A 22,450-nucleotide genomic window follows, 5' to 3' on the forward strand; every position below is an offset into this window, starting at 1 on the left:
AATGTTTTTCAGTTTAACGTAAAAATCTATAGATTTAAATTATTTTGCACAAAAACTTTGTTGTTAAGGTGTTTGAATAAAATATGTCAATTCTGACCAATTATAACAATGGTCACATGAAAATATGCCATTACCGTGAGATAAATGATGACGCGGAATTAGTTATGTTGAGTATAACATAAATTTATTGCATAAAACTCTATTACAAAGTTTATAGCATGAAAGATATAATTGTGGCAAGTACATGTAAACGTGTTTATGAATAAACATTACTCAACTTATTGTTCCTATTTTCTTTATACTCGAACCATTAAACTGATATTTTCTTTTAGTTATGATAATACAATCATATTTCTATCCGGCGACTTGATGCTTTAGCATCAAAATCTCTACTTGTTGTTATAGAAGAAGGAAAACATTTAGTAGTGAGTAACCGATATCGGAGCGATATTAGCCGAGGGGATCAGAACATACTTGAGTACGAAGATTCGCACCACAACACTGAAACCACATGTTGATGTAAAGAAAATTTGTTCAATTAATAGTTAAACTTTGACAGTGCATTATGTCTGACGATTTGGACACAGGGATCAGTTTAAACATAAATGTGTCGCGCAAAGGAACACAGTTCGGTGCAAAAACGCGTATAAGTGGAAACCGGGTAATATAATTCATCATATTTTATCTTTTATGAAAAAGAACTAATAAAATGAACACTGTCGGTGAGAACCATAAATTTGATTGTCAATCCCATAGGTACGTGCACGATGTGAATAGGGTATATCTCTTAGGAAAATACAAGTAACATCAGACTACCATAAGTTCTCGTTTTTTCCCCACTGTACACTGTATCACACTTTGGAAATTGTCAAAATATATTGCCATGCCAAAGTTTGATTATGAGATACATGTATTTCATGTATTTTTGTGCTGGGTCAGAATCTCGCTTTTAGAGATGAGATATTGCCCAGACACAAAAATAACACAATATTTCATTGCGCAGTACAAGTAGTTGGACTAACTTTTGGAACAGCTTCCCATGAACATTATTGTCACCTAGTCCTACAACATAAGACGTTTCTGTTCAGACTACGTACACTCCAACGTCTTATCAACTTCTTGAATAAGTTCCTTTAGCAACACGCGCAGCGATTTTGAAGCGCTATATAAACCGTCGTAATTTACTACAAAAACAATATTTTGAGTCAAAAGATATGCAGACAGTAAATTTAAACATCTTTGCATCAATGTGCAGCAAAAAAAATAAATGACTCACCTTCGAATGTAAATAAATCCAATCCAATACAATTTACACCTCTTTCACCGCCATAAACATTCGGCCATTTTACCTGTATACATGTGGGCGGGTTTTGCTAAAGGAACTTATGAAGAAGTCGATAAGACGTTGGAGTGTACGTAGTACTAACGGAAACGTCTTATGTTATAGGACTATATTGTCACCCTGTCTGATCTTGATCAATTCGAACAGTCAGAATTTACATCTGCTCACGAAAACTCTTTAATTAAAGTTCAACTTATTTCTGATAGATTTATCTGATAACTTGTCATGATATATCTGACAACTTCACAAGATATTGGAATGTAAATGGCCGAACATGTAGTCAAAATATATTGGCTTGCCAATTTAAGCTAGACTCTGAGATAGTTTAATTTTGGGTGAGAATCTCGCTAGAGGCAAGATATTGACAGATGCAAAAAAGCACAGTATCTCGTTGCGCAGTACAATAAGTTGGACTTGCCAAACATCATACGAAAAATTATAAAAAAAATTATATACATGTATGATAATGTATTCATCTAATATGTTTGACTACCAGGCCTCGACACTAACTTTTTTAACAGGAGGTAAGCCGGACCACTAGATTTGAAATTTAATTTTAATTTCTTAAAAACCTTAATTTTTAGCTCACCTGTCACAAAGTGACAGTGTGAGCTTTTGTGATCGCTTTTCGTCCGGCGTCCGTCCGTCTGGCGTCCGTCCGTCCGTCGTCCGTCCGTAAACTTTTACTTTAAATGACATCTCCTCATAAACCACTAAGCCAATTTCATCCAAACTTCACAGGAATGTTCCTTTGGTGGTCACCTTTAAAAATTGTTCAAAGAATTTAATTCCATGCAAAACTCTGGTTGCCATGGCAACCGAAAGAAAAAACTTTAAGTATCTTCTTTTAAAAACCATAAGAGCTAGAGCTTAGATATTTGGCATGAAACATAATCTAGTGAGTGTCTACCAAGTTTGTTCAAATAAAAGCCCTGGGGTCAAAATTGGCCCCGCCCCGGGGGGTCATTGATTTTCCCTATATGCATATAGTAAAAACTTAAAAAATCTTCTTTTAAAGAACCCAAAGAGCTAGAGCTAAAATATTTAGCATGAAACATGTTCTAATGGGTGTCTACCAAGTTTGTTCAAATAAAAGCCCTGGGGTGAAAATTGGCCCCGCCCCGGGGGTCATTGATTTTCCCTATATGCATATAGTAAAAACTTAAAAAATCTTCTTTTAAAGAACTCAAAGAGCTAGAGCTTAGATATTTGGCAAGAAACATCTTCTAGTGAGTGTCTACCAAGTTTGTTCAAATAAAAGCCCTTGGGTCAAAATTGGCCCCGCCCCAGGGGGTCATTGATTTTCCCTATATGCATATAGTAAAAACTTAAAAAATCTTCTTTTAAAGAACCCAAAGAGCTACAGCTAAGATATTTAGCATGAAACATGTTCTAATGGGTGTCTACCAAGTTTGTTCAAATAAAAGCCCTGGGGTCAAAATTGGCCCCGCCCCGGGGGGTCATTGATTTTCCCTATATGCATATAGTAAAAACTTAAAAAATCTTCTTTTAAAGAACTCAAAGAGCTATGGCTAAGATATTGAGCATCAAACATGTTCTAATAGGTGTCTACCAAGTTTGTTCAAATACAAGCCCAGGGGTCAAAATTGGCCCCGCCCCGGGGGTCATTCATTTTCTTTATATGTGTTTAGCAAAAACTTTAAATCTTCTTTGAAAAAACCCAAATAGCTAGAGTTTAGATATTAAGCATGAAACATCTTCTAGTAAGTGTCTACAAAGTTTGTTCAAATAAAAGCCCTGGGGTCAAAACTGGCCCGGCCCCAGTGGTGTCATTGTTTTTAACTATATGTGTATAGTAAAAACTTAAAAAAAATCTTCTTTTAAAAAGCCCAATGAGCTAGAGCTTAAATGTTTAGCATGAAACATCTTCTTATGGGTGTCTACCAAGTTTGTGCAAATAAAAGCCCTTGGGTTAAATTGGCTCTGCAACGTTGGGGGGGGGGGGGGGTGGGGGTTGGGGGGCCTATATACAGGTGAGCGACCTCAGGGCCATCATGGCCTCTTGTTTGGTAACCCCATCCGATTTACTTTTGCAAAAGTTGCTTTGCACAGCTTTTATACCGTAACGGGAGACGCTAAATCATGGTCGTTGTACTGACTAGACAGGGAGTCGCTACATACAGACCATTTATATATAAATTAAACATTGTTCGGTGCAACCTATTATTTTATGGGTCACTAAAGACAGAACGTCGCTATATATAAGGGGTCACTAAGACAGCCTTTACAGTACTACTATACCACATGACATATATGTCCTTTCCTCGTAACAATTAATTTTCTTTGGATTGGTTTGTTTTTAGCAGAGAATGGCCTGTGCATGTGCAAAGAGGGTGCCGTTTGAGTAGATTTTGCAATGAGGGTACTGATATGGATATACACCATGCAAATGTTTTTCCCAATTAAGCAATTTTACGAGACAAAATTTTCTCAATTGGGTAATGTACTTTTTCTCATAATTGCTAAGAAAAGGCCTGATAGGTTAGCTGTATATGGAGAACATTTGGCCAGCAGTATGGGCCACTAGCCACTTCTTGATTTTTAATACCATCTGATTTGTCAGTGACATGTAGTGAAGGGATCCACAGTGGCTTGAAATTGAAAATCCCCACTGTCTCTTGCAGGGCTACAATGCACAAATTACTAATGCATAAATGTACATGTATGTCAAATAATCAGTACTTTTTATCGACATTGCCACATTGTTATATAATTTAAAGCTTTAAAATTTGTTTTATTTAAAGGGTCAAAGAATCAAAGCTAGAAGATCTTTGAAACAGTTGAAGACAAAGAACAATGAGGCTGGACTGACACTTACAGAAGAGCATGTCTCACATGAAAACTATCATGGCAAGGTAAAAGGACAGTAATAGTTTATAGTATTAAAAAAAAAAAAAAATTTAACAAAACTTTTTTGTTTAAGATATGCTATTGCTTAAAAATACTGTTTCGTTTTAAATTTCTCCTGCTCATCAATTTATCAATTGATGTGAATTTTTTCAAAGTATATATATATGAGCTGAAATAGATGGCAGCTTGAAGGCTTGTTAAAAACTTTCTAATAACTTTTATAATTAAAAAAAATAAAATGGAACAAAACTTAAAAAATTGGAAATGTGACATGACTAATAAATACTGTTTAATTTTTCCTACTGATATTTTTGTCAGTTGATTTGAATTTTTCAAAATATATGGCAGCTTAAAGGCTTGTTAAAACTTTCTCTTTCTTAACCTTTACCTTGCTAAATTTCCAAAATGGACATGTCAATGTTTCAATCTGGACAAAGCCATTCATCAAGTTGACTGAAAATTTTAAAAGTATATGCTAAACAGAATAGCGAACAGTGCAGACAAATGTGCTGGCTAAATCTTTGTCGGCACTGGTCCTATTGGTAGAAATAGTTACTGACAGCAGGCTCGAAATTTATGAAAAAATTCTTTTTACTATTACAAAGTTCAGAAAATAGTTAATTAGGTAACTGATGCCATATATGGTATCCAATGGAAATACATTATTTAAAGGTTTTCAGAAACTTTATAGAATATTCTCTTACCCAAAAATTGGACGTCTGTATCAGACCGAGTGGTTAAGTTCGTTGACTTCACACCACTTGCCCCTTACCGCTACAGGTTTGAATCCCAATTGGGACTTTGGAGACTTTCATGTGAGGAAGCTATCCAGCTAGCTTAAGGAATGTCAGTAGTTCTACTCGGGTGTTGTACATGCCTAAAATAATGCATGGAAGGGCATTTGAGGTCTTTCTCCAACAGTAAAGCTGGAACCTTGCTACTTGTATCCTGTGCCGGTGTGATTTAAAACCAAATCAAACAAACTTACCGAAAATTATAATCAAAATTTTGAAACGTCTTGTAATGGCTTGTATTTATTGATATTATGGTTTTGTAATGATAGGTTGTTGATGAGGAAAATAAAAGTGAGAAGGCTATCAGCGGTGATACAGGTCAGAGACCAGACAAACAGAAGAAGTCCGGACCTGTCATATCATCCTTATTTTCACATAATCCAGATGTGCCGGAACTACATAGGTGACCAGGTTTTCTAGATGTTTTATTACAGGATTCTTATTCATTTATTTGGCTGTCTGTATATTTGTATCTTGTTTACAAATCATACAAAGATAACTATCATAATTGAAAAATAAATAATTGTAAAAGTGGTTAGCGCATGAGGGAAATAATTAATAAACCCTTTTAGAAAAATAGCACCTGAATATTTTGTCACTGAGCATTTTATTCTGTTATTTTTCATGATTCACATGTGCTTAAAGGACAATTTTTGTTCAAAATCAGGCCTTATATGAAATCACGCATGATATGAACTCATGCATGGTTAGAATATACATGATTTTACAGTCTTTGAACTTTATAATTATGGTATACAGTTCAACTTCTTTATATTGTGAAGCATTCAAAGCTGAGTGGTAAAGGTTGCCTTCTTCAACGTGCTTACCCTTTATTGCTGTGGGTTGGAGTTAAGTCACCCGAGGAAGCTATTGAGCTAGCTTATGAAATGTCTGTTGTTCTACTCGGGTGCCTTCTGTTGCCATAAGAAATGAAAGAAGAAGCCTGAGGTCTTCCTCCACCTACTAATGTTTCAATGTCAACATAATGACATTTACAGAATTGAAGTGGCTTAAATCCAATAAAACAAAAAATCTGGAAACAAAGTGATCCCTCGGAAACAAGTCTAGGATGTTGCATTACTAGTTAGATGTGTACCCTTTACGCAAAATTAACCAAAATTTATTCATTATTTTCAGTGATCATGTCGTCCAGGTTCGAGAATATTTATTTTCATCAGACAGTTTTCAGGAAACACCTTTGCACCCATATATGGTATGATACAAACTATTATTTTAACTGTACTACAAAAAAAACTCATATACATGTATATACTATAATTATACAATGTTGTAGAAAGATTGCTTAAAAAATGTGGCAGGTTTTTTTAAGAAAAGACAAGCTTGACCCGTAATAAGGAACACAGATTCCCATACATAGGTATATGTTCTTTTATTTAGATAAGACATTTTAAGTAAACAGTTTATAGATTTTCAAAAAATTTCTGCAATAAAAGTATTTTACTCAAAGATGAGAATAGTTCAGATATAAGATACAATAAAATGCCTGGTAATCAACATACATGTATATATATATATATTTAGTGAAAAGGTTTAATAGATGATTTCCTTGGTTAAGAGCAGGCTACGAGGGAGAGCATGAGATTTATAATACATGGGTGACTTGTGCCATCCTTACTGATCGTTAATTTCTCTGTGACAATAGATTTCGGGCATTAAAGTGACATGCTCATATTTTCATAGTCAAGTTGAGCTGAATTGACTTTATATTTCAAAAGATTGACTGTCAAAATGGTGTTTGACCAACAGTTGATATTGGAAAATGTTAAGGATAAAATTATAAATCTGCCTAAAATTTAAAAAGACTGACCCACTCTTTTTATAAACTAAGCGTTATACGTAAATTCTAACGGATATTTACAGATATTTCATTTGGATTTGTGTGTTATCTATTGTTTATGTGAACTTAATTATTAAATTAAAAGGGATTATGGCAAAATGAAAACATATTTTGATCTTCACCCGTTCACTCACTACTATATACCCCTGGATGGGCATAATGTCACTTTAAGTCTAATGGTCATTCAGACTCTCATCGCTGATTGGAAATCATGTGAAATTAGAAGTTGGTCGGTTAATTGAGAAATTGGTAATTACATGCATGTTTGAAAATAATGTTATATAAGATGCTTGTCTATTTTCAGAAAAGTAATTTAGAGAAGTTAGGGTTTTCAAAGATGACAGCTGTTCAGCACCAGGCTATACCACTGCTTGTTGCTGGCAGGGATGTACTCGTTCAATCACAGACTGGTTCAGGTATTTGGATAAAGAACGATTTAGATTCTTCTGTTTTAAGCATTATTTATTTAACTATTATCATGCTGAATTTCTAAAACAGACTTGTCAAGCTTCCATTTTGGAACTGTACATCACCAATTTCAAGCATATCAAGACAAAATTTTTTTGTTTAGAAAAACCCTAAGTTTTCTACTCAGTCTGTAAAATTAATTTATAATGTAATTTATTATGTAAATGAAATAATTACATTAAAAAAAAATTGTTTAAATTAAGATGAAAATTTAAAGCCTTCAGTTTAGAGCTTGGTTAGACTGAAGTACAAGCAAGCTCTATACTGGTGGCAAAGGCTAAACACTTAAGGTTCAAGCATGGTTACGGTTTACCTTTAGTGGTAAAAACTTCTAGTCAATCTTGTATAAGGTGACCTCGCAAAAATGATCGCTAAAAATAAGACAACTTTCATATAACTAAATGTGTACAATATTAGTTATATATGGACAAGGGCATTGTTGCTGATGCCAACAAAGATCGCTTAAAATACATGTATATCGGTATACCGGTAAACCGTTACAACCTTAACTTTCATATTACTCTATGTGTACAATATTAGTTATATATGGACAAGGGAAATGTTGCTGATACCAAACTCATTCTTCAAACTGAAATGCCACTATTACACTGAAGTACAGACATACTACTACATTTGTACATATATTGACATTAAAAAAACATTTGATTTATAATTTTTTGAAAATTTTCAAACTTTTGCCTTGATTTATTAATTTTTGAAAATTTTCAAACTTTTGCCTTGATTTATTAATTTTTGAAAGTTTTCAAACTTTTGCCTTCCAGGTAAAACAATGTCCTATGCGATACCCATTATAGAGGATTTATGTAAGATGACGCCCAAAATTCAAAGATGTAATGGTTGCATAGCCGTTGTCATTGTGCCAACCAGAGAGGTAAATAGGACTAAAACTTACAAAAATTTGTCACGCTTGCTCATGTACTTTCATATAAAAAAAGGAAAAAGAACAACTTCCAAGAAATTGGACAGTTTATTATTTGTTTAACTTCATTGATAAAAATAGATTTAAAACACTTTTTCTGTACTTAATTTATAACAGAGTAAGTTTGATTTTGTTGAGACATGAGAGAGTTATCTGTCCCACTTACAGAATGTTGGTTTATGGTTCTACATTGGTGCTAGTATGATGCTGGAAAAAGAAAATCTCACAAAAAAAAATATTTAAAGGAACTCCACTGAGGTCCAAAAGCCTAAAAATATGAAATTTGAATTTCTTGTATAGATCACCTGGGGCACTTCAAACAGAAAAATATACAAAATAAATCATTAAGAATTATCCACATAAATAAACTGCAAAACGTATTTTTGTGCTTTTCTTGGCCCTATTTTGGTGAAAAGCGTTGCAACACTTTTCAAATTTAGGTTATTTTTCACAATTACAATAATGATCCTGAAGTGAGCAAATGATCTGAAAATTTGCACACATGCATTTGGTCTAGACCTACATCAAATGGAACATTTATCTCGAAAAATATATTTCATGTCAAAAAACTTCGGTGGAGTCCCTTTAATGTTAAACGGAGTCATACTGAGTTACAAAATGAAAAGAGAAAAGAAGAAAAAATGTTTTCTTTCTTTGTTTACAGTTAGCTATACAGAGCTATGAGGTTTTTCTCAAGTTACTGAAGGTAATTATATTTCCTAATCATTTATTTCAATTGCATATAATATACAGATTTAATTCTTCACATTTCCTTCATATTTTATTTAATTCTGTACTATAATAATTATCTAGTTGTAACACCCAATCGGTGCTTTTGAATTGTATCATGTGACTGTCCAATATTAGTTATATCCATTACAATTGTTATATTTTGATATTATAGAGGTGTATACATGCAGTTGATATTTTCTTGATTGATAAAAAATAGATACATACAGATTTGAAAAAAAAAATCCATAGGTTTGACTCATAGGTTAGACTGTTGCGGAGTCTAATGATAACCATTGAATCAAAGTACATGAAGTGCTTTATTTTGTTTCAGCCATTCACATGGTTGGTACCTGGCTGCATCATGGGTGGGGAGAAAAGAAAAGCAGAAAAGGCTAGGTAAACATTGTGCTATAGATATAATTGCATTACCAAATTGGGATACAGGGCTTTCTGACTGTAAAGAGAATGATAGAGATCATTCCATAACAAAAGAGGAAATGGCCAATGGCCCTCTATTAAACAAAAGAAGAAATATCAAAGGAAATGGCCCCTTATCCCGATAAAGTTGCATGGACGGTTGCATGTCTTGGCCATCATTCTATCAAGCTTATATATATACATGTCTGTACCTTTTCATGTCACCCCTCTGATTGGTGGAATTTTAACAATTGTAAAATATCAGTTGCTTCAGGGTATATAGAGTTTGATTATCCCCGCCAGTTGTAATGTGTAAATATTTAATATTGTGTATCCTGTCTATCATTGAATTCTTCCTTTTTGACCAGCAGGTCTTACAATAGATTTGAAAAATTGAAAATATTCAGTTGTTTGCCCTTATTTATTATGATTTATGTGATGTGTCAGTCCACACACTGAATTATTGCAGTGTCGGATTAGTAATCCTGCATTTGCTGGTTTAATCTTTGTGCGTGTAAAAATTTCCCCATGATTTTATAGTTATACAGTGAGGAAAAAATCTTGTGAGAGATTTAGTTTGTTCAAGTTTTATGAATTATATATCCCAGTTTGTTTCGGGTGAAAGGGTAAAGTACTTTTATTTATTTTTGTTTTAGATTACGTAAAGGGATAAATATTTTGGTGGCAACACCTGGGAGATTAATTGACCACATTGAGAATACAAAGAATCTGCTACTAGACAGGATTAAATGGTTGGTGCTGGATGAAGCCGACAGGTAACAATCTTTGTTTGATAACGGACAAAACCCCACATGTTAAAACCCTACACCTTAAAGTTTTACAGAGTGGATAAAGCCCCACACCTTGGATTTTATAGAATGGGCGACCGTACACTCAAGTCGGGCCATCCTAGAGCGTCCCGCCGTGATTTTTTCGTCAATTTTTTTTTCAAGCTTTTATTGGTGGAGGAAGACCCCAGGTGCCCCTCCGGGCATTATTTCAGGCACGAGCGGGCACCCAGGTAGAACCACCGACCTTCCATAAGCCAGCTGGATGGCTTCCTCACATGAAAGATTTCGACCCAAGTGAGGATCGAACCTACAGCGGTGAGGGACCAGTGATCTTAAGTCAGCGACCGTAACCACTCGGCCACGGAGGCCTCTTGCTTATAGAATGTACATATCACCACACTTTTTATTACTAATTTGTATAGACCTTTGATTGACAATAAAATAAAGGACATTGTTGACACTTTGAATAATTAATGTTCATTAAGATTGATGAATGTTTACCCTTTTATTTTTATTTAACAGTTTGTAATATTGTATTGTCTATTATCATATTGTATTGTATATTGAAATAAATTATAACACACCATTAATTGTCATGATCAAAAGAACTATGTAAAATAATAAAGGTAACTATGTCAAACATAAGTGAATAATTTGTTTTGTTCTTTTGTTACAAGATCAAAATCATGTGAATTATATGTTTTTATAAATACATGTAATAATTAGAAAGTGTGGGGTTATGTCCACTCTATAAAATGAAAGGTGTGTAGTTTTGTCCATTCTATAAATCCAGCTAGCTTATGGAACGTCGATGGTTCTACTCAGGTGCCTGTTCATTCTGAAAAAATGCAAGGAATGGCACCTGAGGTCTTCCTCCACCAGTAAAGCTGGAATGTCGCCAAATGACTTATACTGTGTAGGTGTGACGTAAAACCCAAACAAACAAACAAACTGACTGGAACTTATTCACCAGCTAACTTAGAGAAATTTACTTCTTTCAGACATAATGCAGCTCCTGTTTACCACATTGACACAACATGTATAAAATCCTACTTATTTTGGCATTTTCTTTTTAATATCTTGTAAGACTTTCTATTTTCTTTGACTGTAAGAGTCAATAGGGAAATTGGATTGATTTAACAAAGTACATCTGCATTTCAATTAGAAAATGTAAATAAATATTTTCAGCAGAAAACAGTGTTATCCAGATTGCATACATGTATCTCTCTAATAATTTCTATGTTTATTTTTTGCAAGCTTGCCTTTTGTCAGCAGAAATTTTACACCTGTAATTGCAATTATAGATGTTAAAACACTTACATAAAAAATCTCATTTTTGTTAAAAGGTTGTTAGATCTGGGGTTTGAACAGAAAGTTTCAAATATAATACAAGCAATAAATAAACAGAACATGAACAGACAAACAGTACTACTATCAGCAACATTATCACATGGTAAATATTTTTAATATTTCTTCATAACCCTAACAATGCAGAAATGAAAGGGGCAAAAACATTTGCCACCATAAGTATAGTTCCCCTTGTGGCTGAGGGGTAGCCTTTAAGGGTTGTGGCATCAGACTTGCAGCTACTGTTTATCCCTACGTGAGCGTAACAGGTGACTAAATGGACTCGAATTACTGTAGTCAATGCATCTTTTTAGCTCCAGCAGGTGATGTGGTTTTGACCCATGTTCTCGAGGTTATAAAACATTTTTTATGAATTCTGTTTCAAATCTCAGGGATTTCATTAGTAAATGTAGGTTCTGTGACAGTTTCTGACCAATCAAATACCTGAGATTTGAGTTTGAGTGTAGAATATTTCTACGTTTGTAACATCGAGGTTAGCCAAAATCATCTTTCCTGTTTCATCGCCATATGACCTAAATTGTGTTGGTAAAGGTAAACAAAACAAACAAACCATTATAGAACCATGAGGTCAATCCCCACGTCTGTGCAATGGAACCATTCTGTGAAACGTCTGCTGCTCAATCATTGTACATGTATTGTGATACTAATATCACTGAAACTTGAGACTGGTTTGTTTCAGATTCAAAGTAAAGCAAGTCTGTTAAATGACTTCAGTAGTGAAAATGTTATTTAGAATCTTCTCTTATAATTAATTCAAAGTGGCTGTATGCCTTTCCAAGTGTAAATGGTTAGTGCATAGGTAAAACTCAAAAAAACTTTACATTTTGCCAAAATTATGTTCAATTTTATATTAAATTATGCAAAAGTAATCTGTAAACGTGACCTATGGAATTTTTTATAAATATTGTTTTGAATGTATCAACTAGCTTATGGAACAGCAGTGGTTCTATTGAGGGATCTGCTCATTTAATAAATCTGGAAAATCACCATATGGCATGTTGCAACATAAACCCTAAACAAAAATAATGTGAAGTTGACGTTTTTGTGTAAAAAGGTTTCAGTTTTTGTATTTGATAAAACGTTAAATTGATTAAATTCAGATTCCTAAGTCATGAACAATATTGCTGTTATTAATTGTAAATTTCTTTTAAATTTGGATACTTGGATGAATAATAGTGCAGAAAAAGAGTGTCACTGTATTACAGGTGTTGAAAAGTTGGCTGGTATTTCACTGAATGACCCAGAAAGAGTATCTGTCACAGAAAACAGATCTTCTAGTAAATTGTACGTGAAGTCTGAGATAGACGACGGCACGAAGAAACACACAACATTAAAAGACGCATCTAAACGTGAAGAAAAAAATGAAGAAAAGTTTGCCTTGCCGGACAGTTTAAAACAATATTTTGTAGTGACACCGTGTAAACTTAGACTTGTTGTTTTACTGATATTAATCCTTACAAAGTGCAAGGTAAAGTACTATTTATTATATTATTTAGTCTATTTATAGCCTCTTCAGACCAATATCAATTCGCTTTCTTTCTTTGTATTGTTTAATATACTGTGTGCCAGAGTGTGTTAGGTTTTCCCTCATGTGTGTGGGTTCAAATTTGGAAAGGTGCTCTGGCTTCCTTCGTATAAAGCAGCTATCTGTCTGGCTTACAGAACATTGATGGGTCTACTCTATTCATGTGCCTGTTAGTGCCTGAAATAATGCATGGAGGAGCATGAGAGGTACTCCTCCACCAGTAAAGCTGGAAAGTTGCCACATGACCTTTACAGCGTTTGTGCAACGTTAAACTGAACCAAAAATGAAAATGCTATTTTGCTGTCTGACAAGGTTGATGTTGATAGTTAAGTGGATTGGTTTATTATGGGCACATTTTCCAGGAGTATTGAGAGATTGATAAAAACGATAGAAATGTATCATTTGGATTTTCTAATAAAATATTGCTTGAAAAAAGAAACATTGATAAAGTTCTGAGTGATAAGGTATAAACATTTATATGAAGAATAATAATATTTTGTTCTAGAACATTTTATTATCTGCTATGAAAATACATGTAATAGTAGATAATGCATCACACTCTTGCCAACAACATCCATATTTAATTCTTTCGTGGTTTATTTTTTTATCTATTACTTAATACTATCAACATATTAATTGTATTACAGACCTTCAATTAAAAACCATTTCACTTCAAGTCCAAGGGATTTTTCTCATTCTATAGCATAGGCTATTTAAGGGCTTCACCAAAGTAAAAATTTTTAAAATCATGCAGTTTTTCCCCAAAAAATTGAATTGATGTCAAGTTTTTCTTTCCACTTTTTACAAAAAATACCATTTTATTTCCTCTCAAAATTAGGGGAAGAGCTGCTTCCCCTACCCCATCCTGTAAAAGAAAGCCCTGAGCCCTTTATAGGACATAACTGGACATTTGAAGTGCCTATGAAATCATAATTTAAATGTACTTATCAAGTACAATTGTCTTGTTTTTAATTACAGAGAGAACTACACAAGAAGATGATTGTGTTTACATCAACACAAGATGGTGTTGAGTTTCTATACAGACTGGTTCAATACTTGAGTAAATGTGAGAGTAATGATAGTGATGTGGAAGATGAGGAACCAGTAACCAGTCTAGATGTTTACCGTCTGCATGGTCACATGGCCCAGAAGGTAACACTTTTTGCATTTTTTGTCTTCCTTTTTCATAAAAGAAAGTTATCCAGTGAGCTGTAAGAATGTCCGAGGTTGTGTTACTACCTGGTTGACTGTGACCTTATATTATGCATTGGAAGCGTTTGGTATTTTTCTTAACAAATTAGGCTAGAGTTTTTTAAAAAAATTAGAAAAAAAAAGATTTTAATCTTGAGCACTTCATCTATTTAAGCACTTCTGTATAGCAGAAGACCTTGTAACCAAACCAGATGAAACATCTTCATTGCAATATCTGGACTTTTATACTTTAAATATTAACATTTTTTATTGAATTGTTTTTAATATTCATTAAAGTAATATGTATGTTGTACAGAAGTTTTTATATACTTTTATATCTCGTATCAGGAAATTTCCATGTAATGGAAACTGTATAAATTACTAATTGATCTTCTATTTAAGGATCGGACGACAGCCTTTCAAGAATTCTGCAGTGCCAAGTCAGGTTTATTATTGTGTACAGATGTAGCAGCAAGAGGTTTACACTTACCTTTTGTAGAATGGGTTATACAGTACACATGTCCGTCTGCTGTCACAGATTATGTTCACAGGTAATGATAATCCCTGACAGATTATACTTGCCTTTTGTAGAATGGGTTATACAGTACACATGTCCGTCTGCTGTCACAGATTATGTTCACAGGTAATGATAATTCCTGGCAGATTATACTTACCTTTTGTAGAATGGGTTATACAGTACACATGTCCGTCTGCTGTCACAGATTATGTTCACAGGTAATGATAAGGGGCTTCCGTGACCGAATGGTTAAGGTTGTTGACTTCAAACCACTTGCTCCTCACCGCTGTGGGTTCGAATCCCAACAGGGACTTTGGATTCTTTCATGTGAGGAAGCTATTGAGCTAGCTTACGGAACGTCGGTGGTTCTACTCAGGTGCCTGTTCGTGCCTGAAATAATGCATAGAAGGGAATCTGAGGTTTTCTTCCACCAGTAAAGCTGGAACGTCGCCATATGACATATACTGTGTCGGTGTGACGTAAAACCCAATTAAAACAAAACAAACAAAGGTAATGATAACCCCAGGCAGATTATTATTCCTCCTTGGTTCAGACTTTAATGTATACAGAAATTATTTTGTCTTCACTCGTGATCAGTCAGTATGTGTCAACTATTTCTGCTATTGAAATCCTGTACATTTTGAAGGATTTTCTTCGAACTTGATGCTAATGATCACCTCAACAAAACTGTGCAGAACCCATGCTGTTGTTTCATCAGGTCAAGGTCACTCTTGAAGGTCAAATGTCACCAATTTTGTGTGGGCTCTATAAATAAATATGTTGTGATCCATGTAGGATCAAAACTTGATAAAACTTGGGTTAAGATGCAGACATCTTAATCACTAGGTCACATTTTCTCTTCAAATTTATATATTTTGGTGATGAATTAAAAAAGGAACACTGCCATATAGCGTGGAATATTTCTTTTTGCTTACATTTATGAAAATAATTGAGAGTGAACAGCTTTTAACTCTGTCATACAAATTTAACCTTACGGAAACAGCCACACTGCCAAATGAATGAATGAAATTTTGAAAACTCCAGAAATTTTGTGTCTTTATTTCAGGGTTGGTAGAACGGCGAGAGTTGGGACGTCTGGAAGCAGTATCATATTTATTTTACCCTCAGAAATACAATTTATAAAACATCTTAATGAGCACCATATAAGGTATACAGTTATTTTATATATTATTCAAGGTTTATTCAATTTAATCTTTCCATTAGGTTATATTCAGTAAGGCTACAGTTCCAGGTATTTATATCTGCATACGCTTATACCTTACACGCACATAACATGTGAATTTTTACTAGAATTTTGAATCTTTATACCTTTCCTCAAATCTTAGAGCATTTTTCCCAGGTTTGATTTTATCGAAATATTTTTTGCTCATCTGGAGGCGTGCAGCTTTTAACTTGTCTACTTGTCTTTTCAGTGTCTAACATTAGTGTCTACAACTTTGTTTCTGTATATTTCAGTTTAGAAGAATTAAAGTTGGGTAAGGTACTAGAAGATGTCAGCAAGTTAATTCCTTCTCTACCAGGTGTAGAAGATACAGAGGTACACAAACTTTTCTACTTGGTTATTGTTAGAAACCATTTATAAGTGTTTTTTTGTAAACATTCTTAAATCTTTTACACTTTATAATATTTTAGTAATTTATATCATTTCAATATTTGGAATAAGAAGTACATCTTCATGTGTATATATGAATATTGCATGGGTTTTACCTTTGTGACCTATATTGCAATGATTCTGATTGGTCTGATAGGTCTGATGAAACCTATATTGTTTCATATCACATGACATTGTTATACAGACAAAGTTATCTGCTTAAGTGTTCATTACTTCATGAAATTTGCATACTACTTCAGTGGTTCATTAGGTGCCCGTTCATGACTGAAATAATGCAAGGAAGGGCACCTGAGATCTTCCTCCACCAGTAAAGCTGGAACGTCGCCAAATGACCTATACTGTGTTGGTATGACGTAAAAACCAATCAAACAATCAATATCATACTGCTTCAAAATCATTTATGATTACACTAAGCAGGTATATGTTGTATACATTGAATTGAATTGAGAGACAGCTATGAGATACAAAGGAATTCGGGAACCAGTCCCTAGCTCTAATAGAATAGACCCCTTGGTTCTTTAACATGCCCAGTGTGTAGCACTGATACATACGAGGATTACCTGGATTTTTTACAAGTACACTTCTTTGTAGGTGAGAAAGCGTCTCTGAAAAATGTCAAGGGTGTTACCTGGGATTGAACCTAGGACCTCAGGAGTGATTGTCAGTGTTCTAACTAAATGACCTATCACGCTTAAGTTATATTGGCTTCTTCTAGTCCTCCTAATTTCCAATTAGACTTGAATTTAAAGTGACATTATGCCCATCCAAGTGTAAGTAGTGAGTGTACTTGGAAAAGGACTTAACAACTTTGAATTTAGTCATAATTGTTTTCTATTCATTATTTTGTTACACATAAACAATCAATAACTCACATGACTCAAGGGAATTTTTATAAATAACCTTTGTAAGTCATAGGTAATGTTCATTAAATAGAATGAGTGGGACATTCTTTTTATATTTTAAGCAATTTTTATATTTTATCCTTATCATTTTTCATTATCAATTATTGGCCGTTCCCTATTACAATAGACAGTCTTTTTAAATATATACACTGTAGCTAATTCAGCACAACTTGACAATGATAAAAATAAGCATAATGTTGTGGTTTTAATGATATATTTATCTGTTGTTGTATAGAGGCAGCCTCCAAAAACTATAGAGGAATCAGCTACATATTTACAGAATTGTTGTGAGCTGTATGTGAAGAATGGGACAGATATGGCCAGTCTTGCTAAAAGAGGTAACATTTTTTTTGTATTCTGAGAACCAGTCTTGCTAAAAAAGGAACCAGTTTCTGTACTTTGAGATTCTGCCTTGCTAGAAGCACCTGACTGGCCAGGAAGTTATAAAACTATTTTCTGAGTGAGTTCTGTGTAAAATCTCAGGATTTTCACTAGTCAGTATAATCATTCTGTGCTGGTTTATGACATACCAGATACCTGAGATCTGAGTTTTAGCTTAAAGAAATCTTTAAAAAAACCTTACACCCTGGCGCTGTTGTAGCAATGGTTAAATAATTGATGGATCTTGTTTTCAATCCCCAAGCACTACATTGGTGGTGTTGGTAGTTTACATTCCGGGTCAAGAAAGGGAGCCACATTGAATTTACCATAGCACAGTTCAGCCACCACATCATTCCTGTTTAAGTTGTCAAGCCATTACCAGTACTAGTTACCTTCATTTTTGCAAGGAACTGATGCTAGAGCAAAGGTACAGTGCGAATGACTGTAGAAAGGATTTCATGATCAATCACAATGAAAGTGATCTGCGCCGGCGGGATTTGAACCTGGGTTGCCTGCTTCACAGTCCAACTCTCTAGCTATTGAGCTTACCTGACGGCTACCCCTAAGCGCTACTCCACATGGATGAGACTTTAAACCAAGGCCCAGTGCACTAAAACTACTTATGTTCATTTATTTGATGACATGAGCTAACCTTCAATGGCTATGCAAACTCTGTGCTGTCAAAACTAATGCTAATATAAAGTCATTGTTGTGTGTAACTTAACTATTTTTTTGAAGTAATGATATTTAAAGTGAGAGTTATGTCATAAATAGAATTAGCAATGATGAATTTAATGCACATATATAGGTTTCTGTCTATTATGTAGAAAACATTGTTATTTAGGCGTGCTCGGGGTTCCTCACAGTATATACAGCATAATATATAAAAGAGATAAAGCCAATCAGAATTGGGGAAATTTAATTCCAGTGCTATATAAATTTTGATATATTCGTAATTGTTGTCTCAGCGTAGTTGTATTATTATAAATCTTGATATATTACTTATTCTTGTTACAGCCTATGTGCGTTATTATAAATCTTGATATATTACTTATTCTTGTTACAGCCTATGTGCGTTATTATAAATCTTGATATGTTACTTATCCTTGTTACAGCCTATGTGCGTTATTATAAATCTTGATATGTTACTTATTCTTGTTACAGCCTATGTGCGTTATTATCAATCTTGATATATTACTTATTCTTGTTACAGCCTATGTGCGTTATTATAAATCTGATATATTACTTATTCTTGTTACAGCCTATGTGGGTTATTATAAATATGATATATTACTTATTCTTGTTACAGCCTATGTGCGTTATTATAAATCTGATATATTACTTATTCTTGTTACAGCCTATGTGCGTTATTATAAATCTGATATATTACTTATTCTTGTTACAGCCTATGTGCGTTATTATAAATCTGATATATTACTTATTCTTGTTACAGCCTATGTGCGTTATTATAAATCTGATATATTACTTATTCTTGTTACAGCCTATGTGCGTTATTATAAATCTGATATATTACTTATTCTTGTTACAGCCTATGTGCGTTATTTTAAATCTTGATATATTACTTATTCTTGTTACAGCCTATGTGCGTTATTTTAAATCTTGATATATTACTTATTCTTGTTACAGCCTATGTGCGTTATTTTAAATCTTGATATGTTACTTATTCTTGTTACAGCCTATGTGCATTATATTAAATCTTGATATGTTACGTATTCTTGTTACAGCCTACGTGCATTATATTAAATCTTGATATTTTACGTATTCTTGTTACAGCCTACGTGCATTATTATAAATCTTGATATTTTACTTATTCTTGTTACAGCCTAAGTGCATTATTATAAATCTTGATATTTTACTTATTCTTGTAACAGCCTACTTGCATTATTATAAATCTTGATATTTTACGTATTCTTGTTACAGCCTACGTGCATTATTATAAATCTTGATATTTTACGTATTCTTGTTACAGCCTATGTGCGTTATTATAAATCTGATATATTACTTATTCTTGTTACAGCCTACGTGCGTTATTATAAATCTGATATATTACTTATTCTTGTTACAGCCTATGTGCGTTATTTTAAATCTTGATATATTACTTATTCTTGTTACAGCCTATGTGCGTTATTTTAAATCTTGATATATTACTTATTCTTGTTACAGCCTATGTGCATTATATTAAATCTTGATATGTTACGTATTCTTGTTACAGCCTACGTGCATTATTATAAATCTTGATATATTACTTATTCTTGTTACAGCCTACGTGCTTTATTTTAAATCTTGATATATTACTTATTCTTGTTACAGCCTACGTGCATTATTATAAATCTTGATATATTACTTATTCTTGTTACAGCCTATGTGCATTATTATAAATCTGATATATTACTTATCCTTGTTACAGCCTATGTGCATTATTATAAATTTTGATATTTTACTTATTCTTGTTACAGCCTACGTGCATTATTATAAATCTTGATATTTTACTTATTCTTGTTACAGCCTACCAGTCAACTATACGAGCGTATGCGACATATCCGCATCAGCTGAAGTCAATATTCCAGATCAGAAATCTTCATCTTGGACATGTTGCGAAGACATTTGGTCTACGAGAAGCTCCGTCAGATATTGGTCACGTTAGTGGTGTGACGCTTCAGAAAGGAAAACGTAAAAATTTCGAACCAGAAAAAAGGTTTTTATATTTATGACTGATTTCATTGTATAAATTTTGGTATATTTGATCAGTTTGGGCTCATTTTAGTTGTATTACAGTAATATGAAAAAAAATTTTGTTTATTAAATGAAATCTATGTATAATTTTATAAAAAGACTGGTAGTATTTCTGTTAAAAAAATATATGTATGAAATTGGTCCTCTTGATTAGAAATAAGGAAAAGAATTGAATTGAAGTGGGGCAAATCATAAAATTACCAAGCAAAAAATATTAAATTGAAAAAAAAAAAAAAAAAAAAATGGAGATTATAAAAATTTTAGTAAGATTTGTCTTAGATCTCAATATTTTTATAGGTCATTGCACATTCTGTATCGATTTCTGATAAAAAAAAAATCTTTTAAGCATGGAATTTTTTTTTTTTAAACCTTTGACACAGGTCTCCTTGAAAAAAAAAAATCAAAGTTAGAGACTCCTTTATCAAAATTTTTTGAGATATATTCTGTGAAAAATGTAAAGTTGGTCTTTTTTATGAGATCATTCATTGCAAGTGAAATATTGTGCTCATTATTATATGTGAACATTTCATATGCTGTAATAAATTGTTATCATTACATATGGTTCTATTTGCACGAATATATATATATTCATCACATACCCATGCCGATTTTGCGACTATAAAAACAGTATTGCACAGCAGTGCATATATCTTGATGTGACATCATTTGTGTTACTTAGTGTAAAGACTTGCTTAATGCTAGCATTACACAATAGGCGCCTCATTGAAAAATGATTCTTTTTCACTTTAAACACTCCTTATTTTGGATAAATGATAAATAGAATATTATATTTGTGTAGATTCAATACTAAAATTGAACTTGTTGCATGAACAATATTATGCTCACCAGAGGCTCGCATTATATGATTTTATTCAATATATATGATAAATTCTTGCATTTATATACCACTTGCCCCTCACCACTGTGGGTTCGAATCCCGACAGGGACTTTGGATTCTTTCATGTAAGGAAGCTATCCAGCTAGCTTACAGAACGTCGGTGGTTCTACTCAGGTGCCCGTTTTTGCCTGAAATAATGCATGGAAGGGCACCTGAGGTCTTCCTCCACCAGTAAAGCTGGAATGTCGCCAAATGACCTATACTGTGCCGGTGTGACGTTAAACCCAAATCAAACAAAATCAACAAATTTATGATAAATTCTCGCATTTATATAAAAAATTATGGGACATAAAATTTCATTATCATGCATGGGCGTTCTACTACACGTAAACAGCTGATCTGAGTGAAGATGAAATATAAGAGAGATACTATATTTAACATACAGGTGTTGTTTTAAACAGCAAAATGTGACCAATGAATCTTAAAGTTTTCAACAAAAATTTTATACTTAAGTTTGTATTGAAGTTGTTGTGACAAATTATTAGTAAAGTAAACCCATCAGAGCAAATATATTGCACATGTCATGTTTATTGGGATGAGAATGAGTGGGTGTGATTGGTAGTTGGGGTTTGGGCGTGCGTGTATTCGTTTATTGCATATCAACATGGTACATGTTTTTTTTTTCACACTATTGCACATTTTTATATCAAATTTGTTAAAAAAATAATTTCAGATTTAAAACAAAGAAGCAGAAGTTGGATGTCTCAGAATACAGAAGTCCCCTTGTTTTAAAATCAAAGCTAAAGGTTAAAGGTCAGGCAAAGAAACATTTGAAAAGGAAGAAAAAACAGTGAAAATATGGGTGCTTTGTTACTGATTTGACAAATTGTTGTTAAACTTTTAATGAAATAAAAAGGAATTATTGCATATTTTGTTATTTTCTTTGTTTTCACATCCTAATATGTTTGTGCATTAAATAATACACTGAATAACATGTGCATGAAATAATACACGGAAGGACACCTAAGGTCTTTCTTCACCAGTCAAGCTGGAACGTTGCCATATGACTTTATATTGTGTCGTTGTGACATAAAAACCAATCAAACAAGCAAACAAACATCCTAATAT

At 33.3% G+C, this 22,450-nt stretch overlaps 1 protein-coding gene across 1 annotated transcript; it reads left to right on the forward strand.

Moving 5' to 3' along the window:
- Positions 1–480: 480 nt before the first annotated feature.
- On the forward strand, positions 481–22,249 carry LOC132749956 (probable ATP-dependent RNA helicase DDX31). Its single transcript, XM_060739903.1, has 18 exons — positions 481–661; positions 4,108–4,218; positions 5,277–5,410; positions 6,145–6,220; positions 7,170–7,281; positions 8,116–8,225; positions 8,938–8,979; positions 9,337–9,401; positions 10,079–10,198; positions 11,560–11,666; positions 12,787–13,049; positions 14,085–14,258; positions 14,700–14,848; positions 15,881–15,982; positions 16,291–16,372; positions 17,585–17,687; positions 20,257–20,446; positions 22,056–22,249. The coding sequence occupies exons 1-18, from the start codon at positions 566–568 to the stop codon at positions 22,174–22,176; spliced, it is 2,157 nt and encodes a 718-aa protein (XP_060595886.1). The 5' UTR covers positions 481–565; the 3' UTR covers positions 22,177–22,249.
- Positions 22,250–22,450: the final 201 nt, after the last annotated feature.

The sequence above is a fragment of the Ruditapes philippinarum genome, unplaced genomic scaffold, assembly GCF_026571515.1.
Source record: "Ruditapes philippinarum isolate M1 unplaced genomic scaffold, ASM2657151v2 ctg1783_1_1_1_1, whole genome shotgun sequence".
NCBI lineage: Eukaryota > Metazoa > Mollusca > Bivalvia > Venerida > Veneridae > Ruditapes > Ruditapes philippinarum.

Bases quoted from the DNA above. Each gene is read 5' to 3' on its own strand.
- LOC132749956 (XM_060739903.1), top strand. From the start codon at position 566: ATGTCTGACGATTTGGACACAGGGATCAGTTTAAACATAAATGTGTCG. The intron at 13,050-14,084 runs GTAAAGTACTAT...TTTTAATTACAG, and splicing joins TAATCCTTACAAAGTGCAAG to AGAGAACTACACAAGAAGAT. The intron at 14,849-15,880 runs GTAATGATAATC...TCTTTATTTCAG, and splicing joins GTCACAGATTATGTTCACAG to GGTTGGTAGAACGGCGAGAG.